Here is a 26,015-nt window from a genome sequence, read left to right as displayed (position 1 = left end):
TTTTGACCAGGAGATAATTTGAAGCTTTGAATCTCAAGGAGGTTTAGTTTGTTCGTTTGTTTGTTTGGGGGGCTTTTTGTTTGGTTTTTAAATTGTTTTTAATTCTTAGAAACAAGTGCACCCACAAGAGCCTTGTTTTAGGACTATCTGGGTGCCAAGCAGAAAGTGGTGGTTTGAAAGACATGATGTACATCTCACAGAGTAATGTAGTGTCATGTCTTTAAGGTGCTGTTCCTAGTATTGCCAGAGAGATACCAGGATTTAGAACAGGATAAGCAAGAGGGGATGAATCATGGCAACAACCCAATTCAAGCTCCATACACTGAGACAGAAGAGTATGGATTTCAGACAGAATTTACATTATTTTCAATCTTTGAAATTGCAAAGACTCAGTGGTGCAGAAAGGCTTCTGAGTGGACTGCTCCACTCTTCTGGACATGTCAGCAGAATCTCCTCATAAGAAACAAAAGCAGTAAAGGCTGCATAAGGTAATGGGGATTTTATGTAGCTGTGCTGAAAGAACACAAATCAATGGTGTGTAAGGCAACATCTTATTTATTAGTTGATAAAAAAATGATGAATAGTTTTGGAGCACCGATGCATGTTCTTCAGTACCAAGTGATCCAATCAAACTGCTCCTTCAAACAGACCTTGTAAGTGTTGTGAGACTTCTACAGATTGTTGTCAAATTCTTCATTTGTTTGATGGACTAATTTTATAACCCTGCAAATTTTTAAATATAAACCACCTATTAAAATGAAATAGTTACTTTCTTTTAATGTGTAGTAACTTTCCATGATAAAACTTATGATCTCAGAAGATCACTAAAAAGAAAGGAATGTCATCTTGGAGAAGAAAGAAGTACAGAGACACAAATTATGCAAAGCTTTTGATAGAAAGAAACAAATCCTGGGAGAAAAAAAGATGGGCTTATTTTTGCTGAAAATTTGCTATTCTGAAATTGAGACTTTCCATTGCTGTAAAAATGCAGTGGTATTTTATAAATGACATTCAGATTTTTATCCAGTGAAGAGGCCTAAGTTAATCCTCAGCAATTATTTAAAACATGCATTGAGTTGCATGCTGGATGCGGTTTTTTTTGTTTATATCTATCTGACAGGAACTGGTCCTTCTTGCTTGACTTCTAAAATACTAATGGTCCAGTGAAAAATATTACTTAATGTTTGGTTTAGATCCTTCCAAATGTAAAAACACTTTTACTTGTTTCTGTAAAACTTTTTGTACATATTACTGTGCTCTTGATAAGTGAAATACAGTACTTTCTTTCTCAACCAACAATTCTTAATGTACTGTAAAAACTGTAATGTCACTGCTAGTAATTAAGCTAAGTAATCATGTAGTAAAAGAAAATATTTTTGTGCTCTGGAGGTTATGGGAAGAAATTATGTGAATAATTGTTTTTTCTTTTCACTTTCATTTCTAATTTCCTGCTTTTGATGTTAGAAAAAAAGTGTTATTAATTATTTAAATGTAGGATGAAAATACCATTCTATTTTTAATTTCTCTTCCCTTCCTCCCTCTTCTGCTATGGAAGCTAAAACCCTAACAGATTTTCCTTCTACTCCATGGATATGCAGGAATTAATTTGATATAAAAGAAAAATCTTAGATAAGAAGTGTGTTTCCTAAAAACCTATTTTTCCCTTGTCAATCTTCAAAAAAGTAAACCTGGAAACACCCAACTTTTCATCTGCATAGGCTCATTAGAAGCACTAGAATTCAGAGAACACTGAAAAAAACAGAGTTGACAATGGGTTTAATTACTAGAAGTGACCAGTTAAAATGAGTCTCCTACACTGATAACATCACATTTTGCTAAGAGCCTGAAACAGGTAAAACTGATTTAAAATTGAAAGCAAGAGTGTGAGAAGGGGCACACATTTTTAGCTGTTCTCCTTGGATGATGCTGTAGTAGAGGGCATGTTAATGCACAGCAAGACCTACACAGTCTTCTGTCTGCACTCCTGATGAAGAATAGACATCACCTAATTTCCCTGCATGGAAGAATTTTGGTCTTCCCACAATGGAAGACCAGATGTGGTGGTTCTGGGAGGGAACCATGTGGCTTTGCCCCTTCCTGTTCTGACACCAGCCCCTCTGATAAGGCACAAGTGTGCTGGCTGGGAAGGACAAGATGATTTCTAGTCTTCCTTTAAATTTGGTCTGAAAGAGCCACTTACACTTCAGTCTTCTCCTTTTAGGGTTGCAATGTAACTGTTAGACCCTTTTTGCAGTGATGAAAGACTTCCTGTTTCATGGTGGGCTCTATGCTGGATCTGCCACTTAAAACTTTTTAAACTGGAAAGAGTAAGAGAAAGAGTTGCTCTTAACAACATGTAATACAGGGGATCTTGACCAAACCAAAAGGTATCCAGGATGGATGTGTTGGAATGTAGCAAGTATTTCAGGTTTAGTTGTTTCTCTGAGCTGCTTTCTAGAGTACATAGTGTTTCAGCTTTGGTGTTTCAGCTCCAGATAAAAATTGAGAGAGCATTATTTGAAAAGGCAGCATCGGTCATACAATACTTCCAGTTAGCCTAATATTTTTCTACTAGTCTGCTTTTTCTTAAAAGTATTTAGAGTACATGTGTAATGAAAACAATACCAGGAGGTGAAAAGGGAAGGAATGACCTGTTTTTAGATCATCTGTCAGCTTCTAAGAACCAGCAAAAGTTGTTTGAGGCATCTGGTAGGCACAAGCCCACCCTGGGTCAGTTCCTTACTGCAGATTTCTGAAGCTGTAAAGACCATCCTGTATTTGCCCAAAACCATTGTCCTGTGATAGGAATTCCAGAAAACTGTAGAGGACCTCCTGGAAGAGCCACGTGAAACAATTTGTTCATAGGTTCCCCAGAAATTAAGCACATCCATAGAACCACACAGCAAGGAATAATAGCAGTATGAATGCTATATCAAACAGTTTTCCTGCATAATGCTGCACTCACCATATGAAGTCACCAAGATTTCTGGAAGAATTTTGTGTCTGTAGGCACCATTTTGTCAGGATGTCACAGAAAGAGTCACATATATCAGAGGAATGGTGCTCATCAACTCCTCTTTCCTCTGCCAGAAAAATGGAAATATCAATCTTTAATTTCAAACACATTAATTGATTTTTTAACATCCCACAGAAAGTGAACCTCACTTAAACTTCAGCCACGGGTAAAGAATACAGATTAATGGCTGCCACTGAATTCTGCAGGATAGTGATCAGGCCTCAAGAGTTCAGCCTAATGACTTGCTGCAAGAATTTTGACTAGTTTGTTTCCTTCTAAAAAGCAATGAACAGGCTTCCACTGCAAGGCAATAAATCTGGTTAGGACAGTGAGTCGTGACAGAATTCAATGGGTAATGTTCCCATGCCCAGACCAGAGCCTTACCTGCTATTTCTCCTAAAAGACTACAATAATTCCTATTAATTTTTCCATGTTTTCGTATGTGATACTTGTTTTTTCCAGGGAAAAGGTCCTGGATAGAATGATTTGGGATGGGGTTGTGGAGGTATGGGCAGGGATTGATACAGACAGTTTGATTAATACATAAGGTGATTTCTCGCAAAACTTCATTTTATGATGATAGCTGGCCATTCTTAGTCATGCTGTAGAGTCACAGTGGTTTGATGGGGTTTTTGGTTTCCTTTTTCTCGTGATGAAAATCTGAACTGAGCTAGTATCCAGAGCATTACTCATGGTGAAGGAAGGATTAGTACTAGAGTGGTTTGGGAGATGTTCAGAATTTCAGGTTTCAAATTCTGTTGATTTTCTTTTTACTTTTTTTTTGCTTTTTTTTTTTTTTCCTTTTTTTGGCAAAAAAGAATTGAGTATTTATTTGTGATTATAGTCTCTGTTACAGTATCTACTTCTGATACTTGGCTCAGTCTAAGCTATCTTTCCCATTCAATATGCTAGTTTATTGAATTCCGTAAAACTAGCCCTTTAAATCTGTTTCAGTTTAAAATAATTAACCTCAAGAATTTTTCCCCATATTGACCAAAGGAGTTTGTTTTCAAATTGATGAAAATTGTAGAAGCAAAATAGAATTTGTTTTGAATTTCAGATTTCCTGTAGTTTTGGCAGATAGTGCCTATTTTTAAAACTTTCTACAAGTTAACAAAATCATTAAGAGCAAGATGCAGTATGTGCTTTGGGGATCAGCGAGGGAAAGTATTTTTGTTTGTTGAATCAGTCAAGGACAAGATTCAAGTTTGGCAACACAAGGGCAAAGGCAGAGAGGAAGGTATCTTAAACTACTTCTTGCAGGTACTTCATACGATCAGACAAAAATGCCATTCTGTGCTGGAACTGAAGAAGTAAATACATTTCTCTTCAAAGATTTTTTTTTTTTAATGAACCCTCATTGAATGAAATTTTGAGATGTATGTGCAAGTGATATTTTTTCTGGACAATAAATACATATTCAGCACAGTTTCAAAGTTTTATCAGAAGTTTTATGCTTGGCAGTTAGGAAAGCAGAACTCCCTAATCACAAATGCAGATATGTCAAAAAAAGTTCCTTCCAATGGCGCAACAATTTGCCTTTAGAGCCTTTTATTGATATGATTCCTGTTTTTTCCTTGTTGGGTCTCAATGAAATAAACATAGTGGTGTCCTAAGAACAGCACTGATATGTCTAATTCCTTTACTGTGTTTTTTGTTGTACTTAGGTTCAGAGGGAAATATCTAAGTCTTTACTAAGACAGCTTAATTACAAATGAGTAATACAGGCTAATAAGGATTAATCGCTCTTTACTGCCAAGCAGCTTTTCCAGCAAGAAATCTGCTCAGTCTTCAGCTGAAATAAAATTTATTCATCTTTCCTAAATGAATAAGAAAGCATTATCTGGTGATTAGTTTTAGTAACTGGACACTAAGATAAGTGTTTGGTAGCAGATATATTTTTATAAATCACACACACACAAACACACACATAAATATATACCCACTTCTGTCACTTTGTGGGTGAAATCCTCTTCTTTCAGTTCTTGTAGGATATAACATGTCTTACTGAAACACATGGTACCTACCACTTTAGCAACCTTCAGTTTCACTATGAGTTTTGAAATGTGTGAAACAAGGAATTGAGCACAAAATAAATACAAAAAAGCAATGGTTCTGCTGAGAACTAATTATACTCTTCCATGTTTAAAAAAACCTAACCTTTCATTAAAACTTAATCTTTTTCAGAAACTTTTTACAAAATCTCTTCCATACAATCCTCTAATCCCTTTGCCCTTTTCCAATCAAGTGTACACATTTTATCTGGTCCTTTCTCTTTTGAGGTGCATGTGACACCCATAAGGTGCCATTAACTGCTGATTGGGGGAGCAGCTGGCTAGATTGAAGAACCGAGCTGAAGGTGGCCCTTAGCTACTCCTTAACACAGCAAAAAGATGGGAAGAGAACAGACCATCTCTCTGGCCTCCATATAGGTGATAAGGACACTGGGATTACAGTAGGAAGGAAAGCTCAGTGTATTTCCTTTTTAAAGGTCATGAGTGCCAGTGAAAGGCTTGCTTTCAAAATAAAAGCTCAAATAGGACAGCATGAGGGTTATGGAAGGGCATGCTTTTTTGATCATTCTAATTTTGGATGTTCTTCATAGATGATGTTTTCTTAAAATAACAGCTCAAACCCTCTCTGTTCTGTTTACGGTGTTTAATGATTGTGCATTGTAGGTGGAAAGATTATAGCCAAAGTGTTCATTAAGGACTCCACACTCTACCAAACATTCCTATTTTGTAACAAAATCCTTCCTAATATTTGTATTATTCATTTGTACTTTTTGTTCACTGTCTCTTTTTATATCTGTATGGAGAGAAAAAAAACTCTAAAGCTTCATGGACATGATTTGATAATTTTCCAGAGGAAAAACTATTTAACACATAGGATTTCCACAGTGCCAAAAATGCATTATTTTAATTTGCATTGGCAGATATGGGATAGAGAGGAAACAGGGATGGAGTGATAGGACTTCTATAAACAGTGATTAAAGTGACTCCACATACTTTATAAAGGCAGGGACACATCCATGGTTCCAGCATACAACATGAGATCGCCTTATCCACTTAAGAAAAGGAAGAAATTTGTTGAAGTGTCATCACCTCACAGCAGTCTAATCCCAAATCTTGTTCTCAGCTACACCCCAGATATTCCGTAATTATTCCAGTGCAACACAGATGATATCAGAGAGAGAATTAAGTAGACTGCTTAGGAAGACAGTTGTTTAATTGAGTATTTAATTGAGCTGGCCAATCCATCATTAATTCCAATGACTAGAGAGAGAGCAAGATCAAATTGTCTCCTGGCACGGTGTAAATGCAATTTGTACGTTTGAAACTCTCTTACTACATGTGCTGCAAAATATTTTGTAAGTTTGAAACTCTTTTACTACATGTGCTGCAAATATCACCATTATGTCAAACCTGATCTTCTCAGCCCTGAGCTTTGAGCAGGGTCTGAAAACTCAGGATAGCTAGGCCCAAATACTCTCAGGAACCAAGTCCTGTAAGAATACTTACATGTAACTGAATATACACTGACAACATCAAATTTAGGGAAAAATACGACAGCCACAAGACAGGAGACTGATTAATTTCCCTCCCAAGGAGTTTGGACCCACATCTCTGACCTCTTAGGGGAGTGCCCTGCCTAAAGCCTGTGCTGGTCTCTCTGGTCTCCTTCGGCTGGAGCTGGGCTTTTAGACTAATAAAAGTGCAAGTGCCAAGGGGCAGGGAGCAGAGGGAAGTCAGATGTGACTGTTAGGGGCTGCAGACTCCAACCCTCTGGAGCCTGGACTCCTCCCAGGTGTAACTTCAGGTTACAATCTGTTTGCAGGAAGTTTTTTAAGATGCCTGAAGATCAGGCTGGCAAGTTGACATAATATGCCTTCCTGTTTCTTGTATTCTTCCCAGGACCAGTTTCTTGGGTTAACTACACGGCTAGCCGGAGCTGACACGCCTGGTTTTACATCCCCCTGTGCCTCACCAGAACCTCTGCTTCCCCGGAGCTAGGCTTCGCGGGCTTTTGCGGAGCAGCAGCGCAAGGCGGGCGGCCGGGCCGCGCCCGCCGCGCGGTGGGCAGGGAAGGGGCGGGGCTGCGCTGAGGGCCCCGGCCTGCCGGCCTGCGGCTGCCCCGCTGCCTTGCGCTCCGGAGCTGCTTTGCGTTCCGTGTCAGTACCACCGTATCAGGCAGATGCCGGTGCTCAGCTGAGGACGTAAAATCTTGGTCTGTTTACACATTTTAAGACCATGTAATTTGGTGTGCCTTGTAGGCTCCCGTCATGTGTAGCTGTGGTTTGGGGTGACTTTGTGTAAACAGGTAACACTTCAGAGTCTGTTGACTTAAGATTCATTTCATGATGCAGGTTGTCTCTGTATTGCTGATCATTTTAGCAAACAGAATAGAGAAATACAGAGGGAGTGAACAACAGATGGAATACAGAAATGAAGAGGGAAGAGAAGGACTGAGAAAACTCATGAAGAGGAAGAGAAAATTTAAAAAAAAAGAAAAAAGGAGAAAGAAGGTTAAGGAAAAGAAAAATAATCCAAACCAGCACTCTAAACTGTACTCAAAAACTACTTTGTTCATGACCTGAAATGACTAGAGAGGTCCACAGGGCTAAGTACTGCTAGAGGCATGGCCAGTAAGCCGCTGGGGTGGACGGTCTGTGGGTAACCCAGACGTACTGCTCTGTCACCCTCACCCACTCCCTTGCTAGGTGGCAGAAGGGCCGAGAGAATGGTAACAAAGGTGTCCCTAGAATAAGGACAGAGCACACATAAAAGCAACAAGAGGGATCGCAAACCATTTTCCTAAACTTGCAACTGAGTTCACACTGGAGAGAAGAAATAAGTCTGCAGTTACCTCACTACAGCATCTGTCAACTTATTTTTCGTTTAAATTGAATCAATGCAATCATGGAACATAATTTATTCCATAAACCCTATAAATGCGTTTGGTGCCACAAACAGTACCCCGGCTTTGGCAGGCTGCATGGTGGGACTGCTCCAGACTTTCAGCAGAGGAAATCTGAAAATCTTGTTTAATACTTTCAGAAATTATCAAAATAAAAATAATCTGTAAGTTATGGAAAAGTGAATGTGTATCATTTTGATACTATTTTAAGGCATTTCCTCTGTTATAATGAATACCAAAGTAACTATACTCCTGTGAAAGTGCACATAGTGTCTTACTCACTAAAAATGAATACAAACAAGGAAACAAATGAATACAAGTTACACACAAATCCAAGATGACTTCAAAAACAGTGAAGGCAAATGGGTATGTTCAACTTCTGCATTTCTCAGCTAATATACAAAAAAAACTATGCAAGTTAAAATATTAAAATTTGTGAGAAGCAAAGACAATGAAGGGACACTATTTCTACTGCACAGTTTCCTGTGAGAAGACCCATTTCTTTGTATTGGTGACACATCCCAGACAATATTAATGCAGCTATGCTGGATAGGAAGCCCTTAGACCAGAAGGAATATCTAAAATGACTGAACTTCAAACGTGAAGCTAGGATGATACCAAAATAGCAAATGAAGGGAAAAAAATATTAATAAATAAGATGTCCTTGAAAGTTCATTACTTGTTGTATCTGTTTAATGTTTCATGTCAAGCTGTCAGATTTTTAATCAGCTAACTTCCTTTGGTTTTCATTAAACTTGTCTGCAAAGGTTGCCACCTGGTGACATATGTTCTGAAGATATAAGTATTTTTTTTTTTGTTTGAGGACTAGATGGGTTCCTATCTCATTGGGCCCATAATGAGAGCAGAACCCATAACAAATAATAAGGCAAACTGTGAGAAGTACCTTCAGATGCCATTGGAAGTCTTCCCACAGGCCTTAATGAGGTCTGATTGTGTCCTATGAAGAATTACAAAGGTTATCCCTTTTACTTTACAAAGCATTCACTGAGAAAAAAACCTCACATTTGTTGATGGAAAGAAGAAGTTTTATCCTGAAGCCTACTATCATCAGATGAAGGTAATTTCCCATGGAGAAGTGAAAAGACAGTGATCTTCTTAGTACTATCATACTAATGTAGGAAGAAAATACCTGATCTGGTCCACTTCTCATTTTCAGTCATTCCAGATCATGTTCATGAACAAATGCTTTTTTATTTCCAATTCCAGTTTTATTAGTAATGATAATCCAAAAAGGGAAGAGGAATATTTATGGCAGTATCTTTATCTTGATAGCACTCTCCATTTAAGCAGACATATCCCTTGTAAAAGTCATGGGGCAAGAAAGCTTATCCCCACAGACAATTAACTTAATGGTTAAATCATGGACTTCATTTGATATCTCACTTCAATGCATGTGAGACTGGGAAAACAAATGTTTGTAGAAGTGGTATTAAAAATATTTTGACTAAACTCAATGACTGTTATTCCCAACTCAGGTTTGTTTTTCTAAAAACTTCCACTATATTTGTGTCTCCTCATCAACATATGCACTCATTGCTCACTCACACTTTCTGCAAATCCATATTTATTTTTATAAGGTAGTCCATATTTCACAAGGTAGTCCAAATTTTTGTCTTCTCCCAGCTCCAAACTATGATGTAAGAAGTTGTAAGAAGTGCTCTTTTCATTTAAAACATAAATAATCTTTTAGGTTAAATTCAAATATTGTAGCCTAGAAATTTGAAGGCTGATTTTAGTGTCTTAATACATACTTAGTTATGCATGCACATAATATCCACAGAGTTTATATACTCAGATTGAATTTATTAGCATACACTCCGTATGTGTTAATGGGGTCCATTTTGCAAAATGTTCAGCTTGAAATGTGGATATTTATGCCTGGAGAACATGGATGGAGAGTACACCTTGCACTGGCTTCCCTAAAGAATAGGATGGTAGGTTTGACACTGCTTTTAAAGAAATTCTGCTATGGGCATGGACATGTTTATTACCTTCTGCCTAGGAGGATTTATTGCTTTCATTGAAGGAAAATAGCAAGGAAAATTGTAAGGTGGGATCAGATGTGTACTACCCAAAAATACTTGGTTATCAGTAATGGACATTTTCAACTTAGTACAGGTGTTCTTGGCATTTTCAAAGTCTGACAAATAAGTTAAAGTTGTCTAGATTCAGTAGGGAGCACTTTACTGCTGAAATGAAATTAGTTCAGTATAATAAAATTCCTCAGTCTGATCCTGAGACAGATGCAAGTTTTGCATAAATAGCAGATGAGAGAAAACTGTGTAAATAATTTGCTGCTTAGTTTAACAGCTGTATAACTGAATACATTTAAAACCAAAACATCTTTGGAAGAGCAGACTGAGAGCTCATTAAACCTATTAAGATAATGATAATTATCGCCATAATAACAGTTGACAAGAATCAGTGATTGAAAAAAAAACCCAGCTGGTTGTTCAATAAAGCTGAAGCTCACCAACTGCTAAGCTTCAGCTCAAGAAATGTAATAGTGTTAAATTCGTCAGGAATCCTTACCACATCTAACAGAAAGAGCTGATAGTTTTAATTGTTTAGATGCCCATATTCCAGGCCTCAAAAGGAGAGCAGAATTGTACTCTTTCAGGGCATGGTTTCTACAGTCCTACATGTTCAATTAACCATAGAATTTCTCTTCCAGAGAAGAGAAGCTGTTTGGCCAATTGGCCCCCTTTTGACTTACTCCACTTTATGTGTCTTATCTTCATCTGAAAGAGCAAACATAAGTGCAAACATCCTAATAAAGTATCCCATTAACCTTTATCATATTTCTTTCACTTATCTTAGCCTTATTTCTGCCTTTATGATTTTGTTGCCCAGAAGAAAAATCAGAACAGTTGTAGTTAGTGTTTAAATTGGAGAAACTTCATAACCTCACATTTTCATGGCTGGACATGTTATTAATCTATAGATAGAAAGTACTTTTGTCCAGGAAGTAGAATCTTGATTCTATTGAGTTCATAAGAAAATTTGCTGTTGACTCCAGTACTGGATATTAACTGGAGACTGTAACAATGTATTTGCTTGTAGAGTGAATAGCATAATTTATATACTTTCTCTAATCCTTTGTCTTGGAAATGAATGGACATGAGAAAGTAAATGGTGATTTATATTCTGCATTAAACACTCTTCCTCTTTCATGGAAGTTAACAAGAATATTAGCTGCTGCATGGATATTTTATTTCAGAAATTCCTTAACAACTATCTCAGCTCACTCTAACTTTTCTTTTCTTGTTTTGAAAGGGCAGGAAAAGTAAATTTGTAGTTTTTTCTTCAAAATACTGTATTTCCATTTACAAAAATAAATAAAATTTGAGGATGCTTGTCTCTTCTACAGAAATTGACTTTAGTTTTGGAGAGCTCAGTTTAGTGGGCGGTCTTATGTGTAAGGACCAATACAGCATGGAAATCTCTGTCTCAGTGAGTTTCCAAACCAGCTTTTCAAACCTAGTAGCTTATCTCTTACTGATAAAACCTAAAATTTTCTATGACCATCCAGTGTTTAGAATCACACTACATAGCACTACATTTTAAATAATAAGTTCTGCAGAAAGAAAGAAGTTTAAAGTTCTTATATAGGAAATGCAAAAGATCACTAGGTGATATTTGAATATAAAAATATGTAAATAAAAATAAATATTAAAATGATGCAAAAAATGAAATTGAAACTCCTTGGTGTTGAGTATTAAAATAACATCTGCTACTCCAGGGCCAGGTAGAAAAAGAGAACTGTGAACCTGTACTAAAACTTTGACGTTCTCTGCTGAAGTTATTTAAAGAACAGGGGACTGTTTCCTGAGTATATTTTGCATTGATGTCAAACCTGTTGTCTCTTCTATGGTTTCCTCAGAACTCATGTTTTTGTGGAATCAAGTTCTGGACATAGTTAAGATCATGCCTGTTTTCAATTTAGCAAGGCTTTGTCACCAGAATGAAAGAAGAAATAATTAATGTATACATTTTCATGGTGTTTTCAGGGGTAGAAAAACCAGCAAGGTGATCCATATCTAGACTTCTCCTTTCCTTTAAAGTCCTCTTGTGTTGGATTATACAGCATATCTCTGATTGTGCTGGTTGCTGACTATAAACACTTTCCCTTGTAGGATTGGTCCTGTGATGCCTGTAGCTGTGGCCAGTGGAATGAGCCTGAATGCTCAGTGAAAGCAGTCAAAGGTTAGTAGTGCAAGGAAAATGTTTCTTTCTAGTAATTTCAAGGGGTTCTACAGCCCTGTGTTCCAGAAAGAGTGAAACTTTGCACAAAACTGTGTGTGGAAGAGGGGAGTAACTGGCAGCCAAGAAACAAGAAAGCAATTAGAAACAATTCACTGTCATTTCTGTGTACTTTTGGCAGCATTTCAATAATCAAAAAAAACCCAGTAAATAGCATAGCTGGGTCCTCAATTGCCATGCACTTTCTAAAGAATTTTGTACCCTTATTGCTGGGGAAAAGTGAGACAAAGTTGGAAGACGTTTGAGGCACATACTTTATAAGGGGATTTTGATCTATAAGCGTTGTGCTCAAATTGTGTGCGTTTACTCTACTAAAAAGGGTTTTTAAAAGCTTTTTTTTTTCTTTTGGAATGAAGTTGAGGATTTTTCAGTATTTGGGGGATTTCTTACCCCTTCTCTCTTTTTAATAAGCCAAACCTTTGTACCCAAAGAGTTTTCAAGATCTAACTGTTCCTTATTTTGACTAGGGAGTTAGGGTGACAAGGAAACATTAGGATAAATACCCAGCAGAAATTGATGAAACATACATAGATATATTACGTATATATATATATGCATGCACACAGACATCATAGTGTGCAGTTTTGGGTACCACGTTATATGAAGGATTTAAATGACGATGGTGAAGGGCCTTGAGGGGATGCCATATGAAGAGGTCATTTATCCTTTTCAGCCTGGAGAAGAAGAGACTGAGGGAAGACCTCATTGCAGTCTACAACTTCCAGATGAGTGGAAGAGGCTGGGCAGGTAACAATCTCTTCACTCTGTTGACCAGTGACAGGAATTGAGGAAACAGCCTGATACAGAGTCAGTGAACATTTGGTTTGAATATCAAGAGTAGATGCTTCATACAGCTGGTGGCTCAGCCCTGGAAGAGGCTCCCAAGGGAAATGGTCACAGTACCAAACCTGACAGGGTTCAAGCAGCATTTGGACAACTCAGGTTGTCTCAGGTATATGAAATAATGCTTGAGGGTATCCTGTGAAGGGCCGGGAGTTGGACTTTGATGATCTTTGTGGGTCCCTTGCAAATCAGGATATTCCATGATTACTTGAATTGATATTGTGTATCTATATGTGCACTATTCCCAGTAAGTGCGCTAGTGACTGAAAGTAATATTGTGGTATAATTATGATTACTTGTCCAAGTTGTAAGCAATTATTTTATCTTTTCCCCCTATCCACTGTGGGTTTTCAGTAATAAGTTTAGATTTCCTTCAATTTTTCCTTCAGTTAGTCCTCCTTCTTTGTGCGTTGTTTGATCCTTTTATCTAAACTTTCCGTGTTAGAATTTTGTCACTGAGCCTTTAGTTTCACACTTTTATCTCAACATAATTACTGAGTCTACAGTCTTAAAAGGAAATAGTCTGTTTGCAGAAAGGTTTTCAAGATACCTTCTCTTGCCCATGGCTTAATTAGGTCACTAGATGTGCTTTCATCTATCTTTGGAAGAAGGCTTATCCAGCATAGAGCTTCCTGAAATAGAAATAGGATGTATTTAGTGCTCCACTCACCTTCATGCTCTCCACCCAGCATTTCCAAGAATGATGTTGTAAATAGAATCAGCATGTCAGAGATGGTAGAGGGAAAATGTGTCTAGTTTTCCAACCTAACCTTTTCCTGGTTGGCTAGATACATGCACACAAACACACACATTCATATAAGTGTGTCCCTCAGGAGGGCTACAGGGATGTTGTGAACTTTTGCAGAGAGAAAACTGGAGAGGCCAAAGACCAACTCGAACCTAATCCAGCTACTCCCACAAAAAATAACACAAAATGTTTCCACATATACATTTGCATAAAAAAGAGGACCAATGAGAATCTTCATTCTTTGCTGGAGGTGGGGTGAAACTTAGTGTCAGATGGTGACAAACAGGCTGAGGTACTTTGTGCCTTCTTTGCTTCAGTCTTACATAGGCAGACCAGTTGTTCTCGGGGTGCTCAGGCATTTGAGCTGGAAAACGGAGACAGGGAACCAGATGAATCCCCCATACTCCAAGGGGAAATAGACAGCAACCTGCTGCAACACTTAGACTTGCACAAGTCTGTGGGACTGATGGGATACACCCAAGGATACCAAGGGAGCTGGTGAAAGTGTTCACCGAGCTACTTTCCATAATTTACCAGCACTCCTGGATGTCTGAGGAGGCCCAGTTAACTGGAGGTTGGCAAATATGGCCCCCCCTACAAGAAGGGTTGGAAAGAGGGTTGTGGATCAGCTCATCCTCAGTGCCATCACACAGTATGTATAGATTACATGCTGATCAGCGGGGGATCAGGCTCAGGCAGCATGGGTTTGTGAAAGGCAAGTTCTGCTTCCCCAACAGGAACTCGTTTTATGACTCACTTAATGGAAGAGTGAAAAGCTATGTATTCTGTCTTCCTGGACTTTAGAAAAGCTTCTCACACAATTTCCCACAGCATTCTCCTGGAGAAACAGACAGCTCATGGTTTCACTGTTTCCAATATAAAAAAATACCAGGATGCCATGCCCTGGTCTAAAGTGTGGTAGTGAATAGAGTTACATCCAGCTGGTAGATGACCACCAGTGGTTTTGCCCAGGGGTAAGAACTGGGCCCAGCCCTGTTTAATATCTTTATTGATGAATGTGGGGATCAAATGTACCCTCACTAAGTTTGTGGGTTAATCCAAGCTGGGTGGGAGTGCTGATCTGCTGGAGGGCAGGAAGGCTCTGCAGAGGGATCTGGACAGGCTGGATCATGGACCAAGGCCAGTGCTGTGAGGTTCAACAAAGCCCAGTACCAGGTCCTGCCCTTGGGTCACAGCAGCCCCAGGCAGTGCCACAGGCTGGGGCAGAGTGGCTGCAAAGCTGCCCACAGGAAAAGGACTTGGGGGTGCTGGTGACAGCAGCTGAACGTGAGCCAGGGTGTGCCCAGGTGGCCAAGAAGGCCAATGGCATCCTGGCCTGTACCAGCAACAGCGTGGCCAGCAGGAGCAGGGCAGGGATTGTCCCTCCTGTACTTGGCACTGGTGAGGCCACACTTCAAATCCTGTGTTCAGTTTTGGGCCTTTCCAAAAAATGAAAGGCCCAAAGAAAGAAAGACATTGGGGTGCTGGAGCATGTCCAGAGAAGGCCAATGAAGCTAGTGAAGAGTCTGGTTCACAAGTCCTGTAATGAGTGTCTGAGGGAGCTGGGGTTGTTTAGCCTGGAGAAAAGGAGCTTCAGGGTAACATTATCACTCTCTATAACTGCCTGAAAGGAGGTTGTAACCAGGTGGGTATTTGTCTCTTTTCCCAGGTAACAAGTGACAGTACAGGAAGAAATGGCCTCAAGTTGTTCCAGGGAAAAAACCTCTTCACAGAAAAGGTGGTCAAGAACTGAGGAAGACTACCCACAGAAGTGATGGAGTCACCATCCTTGGAGGTATTTAAAAGACTTGTAGATTTGGTGCTTAGGGACATGTTTTTGTGGTGGATTTGGCAAATAATGTCTGGACTTGATGGTCTTAAAGGTCTTTTCTAATGAAAGTTTTCTGATTCTATGACTCTAGAAGGACAAGGAAAAATGTAGCAGCCTTATTTAAGATTAACCAAAATTTATAACCAATGTTTTAGATGAACCACAAATTCAGGCAAAGTTCCCCGTATGATCAGTGGAACATAAAATTTTGCCAGGAGAAAATTATTAATCTGCTTCATCACTTTCTATCATCAGACACACTCAGAGCAATTTTAGGTGTCAGTTACTCTGGAGTCCCAGGGGTTTTGTTGACATCAGTTCTATATTTACTTTTATAGTGGTGATTTTTCCCACCTGTTTAGAAACAAATAAACAAACAAACAAAAAATCTTAGATAAAACCTATTAAACTGAGTGTAATTTGGAGAGTTGTCAAATGTCTTTCCTCCCCCAGATCTGCTAGGCAAATATCTCTGTGATTAAAACAAAGAAAATAAATTAATCTCCGCCTTCTTATTACAATACAAAGTGCAAGCAGCCAGGAAACATGGCGCAAAACCTGATGGTACACAGTGTCCTTAGATCACTTGGCCATTGTTTTCTCTCACAGCAGCACATGTTAATGATACAAAGAAGTTTAATATTTTTTGGCTTTGGCTTTTCATGTCACCACCATAATAAATGTGCATATTATTGTTTGTATTGCCATATCCTTTATATGCACCGCCAATTTCTAGAGCTGTTCATGCACAGCCAGGGACAGAATTTGCCCACAAACAGACTGACTGAATAAAATTAGGCAAAAACATTGCCATACTGGTTCATCTGTGAAGTAATGTGCCACAGTACAGGATGTTTATGTTGTAAAAATGTTGTGTAGGTCAAATCTGCTGCAGGAAGACCAAAGCTTTTTTGCTTTTCACTTACCAATTTAATTCTGCTTTTAAAGGCCTTTGTCCTATATGGACCTAGGAAATCCTTAGTTGCATTTATTTAAAAAACCCAACAATCTTCAAAACAATTAAATGGTCAATAGATTGTTAAATCCAGAAAAACATTAAGAAATAAACAGATTTGGGGTTTCTTTTGCTTATTTTAAGGAATTTGGGCCACAGAGAAGAAAATTGAATATGATGAAGAACAAAGAAACAAGTTTTAATGTGGACAGTACCCGAGCCTCTCCCTTCTCCCTCTGCCTACAGCCACTCAGCCCCGTTACAAAGCCACACAGAACAACGCAATTTGATGAAGAATTCAGAACACACCTCTCACATTTCCGCTATGGTCCTCCTCCTCTTGAAAACATGGAAACATTCCAGGGGTCCTTGGAAGGAGGGTCTCGCAAACGCAAGAGCATGCCAACAAAAATGCCTCCTCCCATCACCCTTGAGGAGTCTTCATCATCACCAGATCGACCTGAGGATCATGACATGGGCTCTTCCAGTCTTCCCTTGGTGTTCCAACAGCCAGCTCAGCCCAAGTACAGTTCCCAGATGATTGACCTCTGCAATTTTGGTTTTCAATTCTACAGAACTCTGGAGCATTTTGGAGCCAAGCCCATTAAACAAGAACCAGTGAAGCCTAACATGGCATGGTCTGGTAGCCCAGCATTCATGCAGGCTCCTTACCCTTATTATCCTAAAGTCCACCCTGGCTTAATGTTTCCTTTCATTGTACCACCAAACTTTCATTTCAGGAACCCTTTTCAAGTGAAAAGACCTCCAGAACCACCCTTCAGGAAGGCTGAAGTAAGAGAAAGTGGTGAAAACAAACAGAAAGTGGAAAGAGTAGATGTCAACCTTCAGATAGATGACAGCTACTATGTTGATGTGGGGGGTGAACAGAAACGCTGGCAATGTCCCATGTGTGAGAAGTCCTATACATCCAAGTACAATTTGGTCACCCATATCTTGGGTCACAGTGGCATTAAACCACATGCTTGCACCCGATGTGGCAAGCTTTTCAAGCAGCTGAGCCACTTGCACACACATATGTTGACACACCAGGGCACTCGGCCGCATAAGTGCCAGGTGTGCCACAAGGCTTTCACACAAACCAGTCACCTTAAGAGACACATGATGCAACACAGTGATATCAAACCTTACAACTGCAGGATCTGTGGCAGGGGTTTTGCCTACCCCAGTGAGCTGAAAGCACATGAGTCTAAGCATGAGAGTGGACGAGAGAACATTTGTGTGGAGTGTGGTCTGGACTTTCCAACTCTGGCCCAGCTGAAGAGACACCTAACCACCCACCGTGGCCCTATACAGTACAATTGCACCGAGTGTGATAAGACCTTCCAGTACCCAAGTCAACTGCAAAACCACATGATGAAGCACAAAGACATCCGCCCATACATCTGCACTGAATGCGGCATGGAGTTTGTGCAGCCGCACCACCTGAAGCAGCACTCCCTGACTCACAAGGTAAGCCAGCTCTCATCTTGCATCTGAAGGTAGTACAAGGATTACAGGCAACGAAAGCTACATAAAGGCAGGTACCTCCTCAGAAATGTGGTCTCTTGCCAGCTGCAGAGGCTTACACAGAAACTTCAGCATTGCTGGCAGTCATGTCAGCCAGATGTCTTTGTCAGCCTTAAGAAAGTACATGCAAACCTAACTTTGTTTTAAGCAGGAATTCAATTAAACCCCCTGTATCACTTCCCCAAACTGGATTCACATCTCTCTGTTTCTTGGGGCTTTTTTTGGAATGATCTTCTGTATAATATTGCAGAGCTGTGTAACCAACCCTCAATCCCAAAATTTTAAAAGATTTTTTTTAAGGAAAGCCAGTTCTGATACTTTGTCCCCTTAATTAGGAAGTACGTGAGTTTGTAGTGGACTGTAGCAAAAAAAAAAAAAAAAAGTATGTTATTACTCATCAGATTTTGAAAAATCATTATAATGAGACATTTAAAAAACAAAATAACCCTAAGAAAAATTCCCCTTTGTGCATATGTTATCCAGAACACCAGTTAATAGAAATGGACAAGCAGGATCACAATATCAGCCAGTTCATATCACATAGCAGTCTTGCATCTGCCGACAGTGGTGACAGCAGGGTCAGCTTAGGGTACTTTGGAACTTTTCCGAAAAGATTGCTTTCAAAAATAGGAAAAATGCAATTGTTCCATTCAAGAAGCTCTGAAATTGACTATCCACTTCTACAAAAATAATAAGAGAAGTCAAATCCTTTCACTTTAAAAAAAGTTTGCTTCCAGATTTGCATATTTTTCCTTTAACATTTGAATTTTGGCTTTTACATGAAAAACATTAGAAATACAGAAAGCTACAACTCCTGAGACTTATAGTCACATATTCTTTGAAAACTGCACAACTTCTGCTTCCACATTTGCTTTTTATTTTCTGCTTCATGCTTATAATTTCTGTTCTTTCTGGACATTCCCTGCTCTTCAGATTTACCATGCAAGATTCCACTAATTGAAGACTTGGTAGGTTTTTTTGGTCACAGGAAATGAAATGCCTCAGAGCCCTTAGAGAGCTTCTGCTTCTTTGTTCACAGCCGCAGGTGGATTCTCCATGAAAATAATTTATAGTACTTAGCTGACTAAACGCAGCCTCATATCAGATGAACAGACACTTGAAACTGCTGGTGATGTTCAGTTTTAGCTTTGTAATTAACTGTGAAAACTGCTGACAGTCGTTTCACATCTTTTTAAAGAAGGGCTGTGGAAGGAGTAATTGCTCTCAGCACCTCACTAGTAAATCCTTATTACCTTCAGCAAGTTGAACTCTTAAGCTGTTTAGTAGCAAGTTATTTGATTTTCATAGTATCTAAATCACTGAGAAGCTGACAGACCACATGGGTGTGAGTAAGAATACTGAATTATGCAGTAGTAAATTGAGTGGATAGCATAAAAAGTGGTAGAAATGTTCCATAAAGCTCATATAAAATAAAATAATTCCATAGTGGTTACTGAAAATTCCACCAAGAAGAAGCAGGTTTTTTTGTCTGCAATAAATGTGAGATGTAGAATCAATACTTTACTTAAGCAGGAGAGCAGGAGAGGGAAGCTTTAACACTGACTATGTCTGATTTATTTGAAAACAGACTTGATTATTTCATTAAGCTTATATTTTGTTTTACTTCTCTACTTCTCAGAAGCTTGTAAGAATTTGTCAGGAGAAAATACCTTGAAAAATGTTAAAAGTGAAATAATTTATTATCAACTTTGCTAATGCAGAATGAATAATTCATAAGTTGCTGTACTGATGATTAAATTACCTAGAAAATTTTGCATCTACAGAATTTTTCTTTTCTTTCAGGGTGTGAAAGAGCACAAATGTGGAATTTGTGGCCGGGAATTTACTCTGCTGGCCAACATGAAGCGACATGTCCTGATCCACACCAATATCAGAGCCTATCAATGCCATTTGTGCTTCAAGAGCTTTGTGCAAAAGCAGACTCTCAAGGCCCACATGATTGTTCACTCTGATGTCAAACCCTTTAAATGCAAAGTAAGTACATTTGGTGGCAGAGGTATTAACCTAAAGTACATTTCTCTGATATTATCACCATATGATAATACGGTAAAATTATAAAAACAAAAGTTGCTAACACATACTGCACTTTTATTCAAAAATTATCATAAACCAGCTTATGTAGCACAAAATAATGGAGATAAATACCTGTGGTTTACTCCCTTTCACTTCAGGATCATTTATCCTCACATAAGTTTTGGGGTTTTTTTTCCCTGTGATTGTTTAAGTGCCACAGACATTTGAGAACAATAAACATATCTGACATTTGCTTAGTACAGCCATCCAAACAGAAGTTTAAGTGCTTAATAGCTTGAAACACTGACAAAAAGCAGAAATCAAGTCATGCACCCTGCAGAGTTTCATGAAAAATCAGCAGCCACAATTTCACACAGTGATGCTATGCAACAGTTCAAGAAAGGGGTCAGAAAAAGCCACAGCAAAATAAAACTACAGAAGGGATTTGAATGGGTAGAGTGTAATTACCAGACTGGAATTCAAGGCAGGATATCAGTATGCTAACAAAACAGCCTCTGAGACCACCTGGCCTTTCTACAATCCTGTGCAAATTCCAGTTTGCCGCTTCTGCCCCGCGCTGGAGGCTGACATTCCCTTTCCATCCTCTCTTCTCCTCCTTCCCCCAAACCTTTAGGACTTTATTGACCCTGTTTACTTCTAATATGTTTCTTATGAATTATTCATATCTATATTCTTATTTAGTAGTGGATGCTACACAAGTTCTTTTGCTGCCTATCTGGTTCATTACTATAGTCGTACTTTGTGAAGTCAAAGGCTATAGATTTTTTTCCCCACTTTAATTTGTTCTAAAATGGCTGTAAATACAGAGGGGAGCATATTACCCAGCTTATGCATAAGTAACTGAAGACTGATTTGGAAGCAATTTCTAGAACTTTTTCACCCTTCATCTTTATGGTATTGAATATTTTCTTAAAAGGAACTTCTCATGAGGAAGCAGAGAAGGATGAAAAATTTTAAATGGAATTATTTTGTCTTGAAAAAAAATGTAGAATTTCAAAATGTCATAGCAATACATGATATTCAGTGCTAGTTTTAGTAAGAAAATGTCAAAATGAATTTCTGACTTCATAATTTTTCCTTCTTAACTTCAAAACATTTTACTTTGAAAAATTAGCAACAAAGTCTTCCAGCTTCAGTATTTTGTTTTATTTTAATTTATGTCTTATGAAAGTAGTATGTTGTGTAGTAGTACTTACATTACTCATGTTGATAAAAGAATTTCTTTTACTGAAATTCTTAGGGTGTAACAAGTCAGGTCTTCTGGAGGTTTTCATTCTTTGAGAACATCTGCAAACTAGCCTTGTGGTTCCCCTTTGGTTGAAGTCCTTCTCTAACTCCCCAAACTTCAGAAAAGACTTTCAAATTTTGGGTCAGATTTTGTGGGTGCAGAATGTGGATCCACATGACTTTTTGGGTACGTGCGGATTAGCTGGAAGGTTGTGTTCAGCTCAGTGTTTGATGATGACAAACTATTGAAACTTGGAGAGGGCAATAGTTGGAACTGGGAAATGGAGTATCACCAGTATGTTTTCCAGACAGTAACAAAAGCTCTACAGGAACACCTGTTTTTCTTATTTTTTTACTTTTCTGTCCCCACCCAGTGTTCCAATGAGGAAAGAAACAAGTAAGCATAGTGAATCTGTTTCTCATATGTCTAAAGGGGTATGAATCAGCATCAGTGCCCTGGCAGTGAAGATTGCAACAATAAGCAGACACAGAATCAGGAATTGCTTTTTTGCATTAGGAACATCCTAACATTACCTCTCTGACAGAGCCCCCGAAGACTCTTGAAAGAAAATATTTCTGGCTGGTACTTGGAGGGTTAAGGCAATGACCAGATAGCAGCCTTTTGGCACCAAGCTCCTCCTCAGCAGAAGGAAGGATATAGCTGTATGAACAGCCTGCTTAACAATGGCTCACATGTCCCCGGGGAACCGCCTGCAAATAGATTTCATCTTGCTTTCTCTTGTACTTTTCAAAGCTTCCTGTTTTCTCACGGTCCTTTTGGACAGTTTACAGTCATTCTCCCTCTCCTTCTTTCTTTGAGGAAAGGAACACCCTTCTTATGAAGAAAAAAAAAGAAGAAGAAGAAGAATGCAAGGGAAAGAGAGCACAGCAGTAGCCTTTATACTTCACTGCATGCAATGGTTTTCTTTACTTTTTTCTCACAGCAAAAGAAAACATGAGCTTTCCTATGTGTCTAATCACAGCTAAGCACATACTATCAGAAGTGAGGGAGTAGCAAATAGTTGTCCCTTCTGTTTCCTCATCCAGCTGCAGCCGGGATCTCTGTTTGATTTTCTTCTGAAGAGTGAACTTGTCTGTAGCATTTAAAGGCCTGAGCCCATGTTGCCTTGTTATTTCTGTTTAAGAGAAAAAAAAACATGAAGAGTTATGAAGGTATTCCAGCAACTGGTGCAACAGTACTGATTTGGATTTGTAGAGAAAGGTTCCATTAAATTTACTGTTGCTTTTTAATACTGAAGTAATCAATGTTTACGACCTCCAATAAAGGATGCAATAGATTTTTCTGCAGCCCAGATAAATATCTGTAACAGATGTTTTGAACACCACTTTTTTCCCTATCTAAAAATGTGGGTTTTAAACAGGAGTCAAAATCAAAGAAAATGTGACAGAGAAGTACTTTGAGAAGAAAGAAAACTGGTGACAAATCTAGAAGGATGATACTTCATGTGCAGGCTTAGGAGAAAAAAATCTAGGGTGGAACTAATGTAGACTATTCTAGCAAACTATACTGAAGTCCATTTCACCAGCCGGTGCAACTAAGTCTGTTCAGCAGACTTGCAGCTGAGTTGTTCTCTTCAAGATTTTAATTATATTTTGTCTAAACATTTTGTCAAACATTATATTGTTAGACAGCCTAACAGAAAGTCCACAAGTAAACCATGTTGTTCCTGATACCCCAAGTTCTCTTGCATAAACTTTTCATCTCCCTGAGTGCTATAGTGCCCTGAGTTCTGCTGGAGCTCCTCCCGTGCAACTGTCTCAGCATCATCTTTCACACTCTGCTCACAAGCCTGTCATGTCAGAGAGAATGAAAATCTTGTACAGTCTTCTAATTTGGTCTGCAGACTCAAGCTCTTCATTGAGCAGTAGCTATGTAGTCCAGCTAGATTTGAATTGCAGTCTTCCAGCATACAAGTGAGAAACCTACTTCCTTTTACACCTGAATCATAGATATTCATCTGAAAGATGTCTTGTGCCTTTTTGAAATGATCAGTAAAACAGAGATTATGCCGCAGAGACCCATCATTCCAAAAACAGTTTTCCTATCTGCATTTCTTTAATTTTCCTGCCACACCTCTGCACTCTAGTACCATTTCCTCATGTCCCCAGAGGAGATTTCAGGACAAGAACACATTACATATCTCAGAGATATGCCTGACTCTGGAAATGAAAAACCCATCAACTTTATTCAGACGCAGAAATTTTATGCCATAAAGAAATAACCTTTACCAAGTCCCTGTCTTTTCAGTAAGAAGAAAGAGAAACAAATATTGCTTTGACAGAAAGCAACTAAATGCTCCTTCTAAATAAATTTTAATACTCAAGACCTTATAAAGATAAGTGTTTGCATGCAGTACTGAAGCCACTCATCTACTCAACATGATTTTCCTTGGTTACCAGTTAAGACAGAGAAGATCTAGATATAGGAAAGCAAGTTCTGGTTCTAACATATGTCAGTCATAGTACAAGCAGATCACCAGAAGCCTTCAGTGAAGAGGTGTTAGAGAGATATTATTGTTGACATTCTTGTAGCAAGAGTAATATTGATATGTTATAGGTTGTTCCAGCAGCTGTCAAGATACAGTCAGCTGCTGTTACTCCTTGCAAATTTTCTGTGCTCATTAGTAGTCTCAGTAGATGAGAGTCTGATTCCTTCCAGCATTTTCTGAGGTATTTTGTCGTTCCATAATTTCTCTGAGTGTAAATAATCCTGCATATTAACTTTATTTGAACATGAAGAAGAGAATATTCTTTCCTCAATGGATGGATGACCCTTGGAAACAGCTATCTTACTTTTAAAAATTAGTTACTCACATTCAGTGGCTATTATTTTTTTCCACTAACTGTCTTCTGTAACACTTTGCAGATAAATTTATTTGCTAGATTTTTCATTTTATTAAAATCACAGACAGAAAAACACAAATGGTGCATATGCAGCTGAAGCAAATAATTTTTTTAAAAGAAAGTGAATGTTTTCAGACTCTGTCTTATTGCAGTTCTGACTCAGCTCTAGTTTTTATTTTAAAGCAGTAGACCTGCTGATTTTTGTATTAATGAACTGATTCAATTTTCCCTCAAGAGAGGTCTTAAAACATAAAGCATACAGTACTGTTTTTCCAAGGATCCTTTCGCTATTTACATTTCATCCAGATATTCCAGATGATGGCTTTCTGAATTTACATCTACAAGTTCTGTAGAGTTAAGTCATCATCATCAGTTCTTCTGTAATACCAAATAAGTAAAATTCAAATTCAGATTATTCAAAAAAATCTGGTGGAGTCTTAGTAATTTCTACTTATTAATTTTCTGCCAGATGGTTAACCTGCCAGATGGTTACCCTGCTAGATGAAGGTTTCGGTTACTCAGTAATGGTGACTCTGGTTCATATAGTAATAAGAATAATTTTAAAAAATTAAAATGATAAGTGAGGAAAAAAATGATAAAACAGGTCAGAAAAAAAAAAAGTAGGAAGCAAGTACAGAAGTTTGCCGAGGATGGAAATAGCCACTTGAATGTGAATAAAATTATAAATCCTGATAAGGAAAGACCAGAAGACAAGTAAGACTGGATGCCTGTAATAGTCAAGCCAAACTCTCATGTCTTAAGAATACATAAGAGTCCAGACTACAAAAGGACCCATCTAAGTAAACAACAATGAATAAAACCCACCGGTATTGTTCCATCAAAGGAAAAATTGCACGCTCAATGGCTCGAGCTGGCAGGAACATGCTTCAGGGAAAGCTGAGTCATTCTTGCAGCCTCATGACTGTTTAAATTGCAGCTTACTCACCAGAGACACCGAAACAGAGGAGTCGACAAACAAATGTTGAAAGAATCAGGGAAAAAAGGGGTGAGCAAGAAACACAGAAAAACAAGGAATTGCTTTTTCTAGCTTTAGAAAAATGTGCAGCCATTTAATTTCCATATAAAAATAAGTAATATTCTGTTACTCTGTTTCACAAAAACCCTTAATTGGTTTAATTTTTATAATTCCATGTTTGCCTGAAATTGTAGTTGATTAAAGACTAGATGTATAAACTACGAATGGAATGGTTCATCAGGGCAGAAACTTTTATTTTGAATCTCATTCAAGTTAAGAGCCTTCCAAATTACTCCCTTAAGTCTTTCCCCTCCTTACAAGAACATTGACTGCTTTTGGGGAATCCTGGACTATGTGTGCTGGGCAACAATATTAAAAAATATCAGCAGTTCTGAGTGCCGTAGATACTCAACCATATGTGTTTGCCTGTAGGATTTTTGATGGAACTTTGAAAAACATTTTGCAGCCGAAAACTGCCAGAGTTTAAGTTGAGAAGTGTAGGTCATCTTTCCTTTAAAAATGTTGTCCTTGAAAATACTGCTTCAAACTAATAATTTTCATTTTTACCATTTTTACAGCTGTGTGGAAAGGAGTTTAACAGAATGCACAATTTAATGGGACACATGCACTTGCACTCAGATAGTAAGCCGTTTAAGTGCCTCTACTGTCCCAGCAAATTCACCTTGAAGGGGAACCTAACCAGGCACATGAAAGTCAAACATGGGGTCATGGAAAGAGGATTTCACTCACAAGGTAATAGTTTTCACTTTT

At 38.4% G+C, this 26,015-nt stretch overlaps 2 protein-coding genes and 1 long non-coding RNA gene across 7 annotated transcripts in view; 1 reads left to right on the top strand and 2 right to left on the bottom strand.

The window, feature by feature from the left end:
* Positions 1 to 26,015, top strand: part of ZNF366 (zinc finger protein 366) — a 35,813-nt gene that overhangs the window by 2,993 nt on the left and 6,805 nt on the right. For 2 of the 5 annotated variants that reach the window (XM_059874089.1, XM_059874090.1), the window contains 6 exons: positions 12,091 to 12,160; positions 12,891 to 12,964; positions 15,478 to 15,603; positions 16,739 to 18,064; positions 19,925 to 20,116; positions 25,823 to 25,997. In XM_059874089.1, the coding sequence (XP_059730072.1) occupies positions 15,583 to 15,603; positions 16,739 to 18,064; positions 19,925 to 20,116; positions 25,823 to 25,997 (1,714 nt within the window). In that variant the 5' untranslated portion in view covers positions 12,091 to 12,160; positions 12,891 to 12,964; positions 15,478 to 15,582. Of the gene's footprint in view, positions 1 to 12,090; positions 12,161 to 12,890; positions 12,965 to 13,024; positions 13,170 to 15,477; positions 15,604 to 16,738; positions 18,065 to 19,924; positions 20,117 to 25,822; positions 25,998 to 26,015 lie in introns of those variants that run through there. The other 3 variants (XM_059874091.1, XM_059874092.1, XM_059874094.1) reach the window with 2 other exon arrangements.
* Positions 552 to 7,093, bottom strand: LOC132341941 (uncharacterized). The gene is made up of 3 exons (XR_009490355.1): positions 7,004 to 7,093; positions 2,966 to 3,083; positions 552 to 723 (listed from the first exon to the last, which is right to left on the bottom strand). It is a non-coding gene; the product is annotated as an uncharacterized LOC132341941 (long non-coding RNA).
* PTCD2 (pentatricopeptide repeat domain 2) overlaps positions 22,301 to 26,015 on the bottom strand; it is a 56,072-nt gene continuing 52,357 nt past the window's right edge. The window contains exon 10 of the mRNA XM_059874102.1: positions 22,301 to 22,539. Coding sequence (XP_059730085.1) covers positions 22,534 to 22,539 — 6 coding nt within the window. The 3' untranslated portion in view covers positions 22,301 to 22,533. The remainder of the gene's footprint in view (positions 22,540 to 26,015) is intronic.

This window comes from Haemorhous mexicanus, chromosome Z, assembly GCF_027477595.1.
Source record: "Haemorhous mexicanus isolate bHaeMex1 chromosome Z, bHaeMex1.pri, whole genome shotgun sequence".
Lineage (NCBI taxonomy): Eukaryota > Metazoa > Chordata > Aves > Passeriformes > Fringillidae > Haemorhous > Haemorhous mexicanus.
The sequence above is the reverse complement of the archived record's forward strand: the minus strand, read 5'-3'. Positions and strand labels throughout refer to the sequence as shown.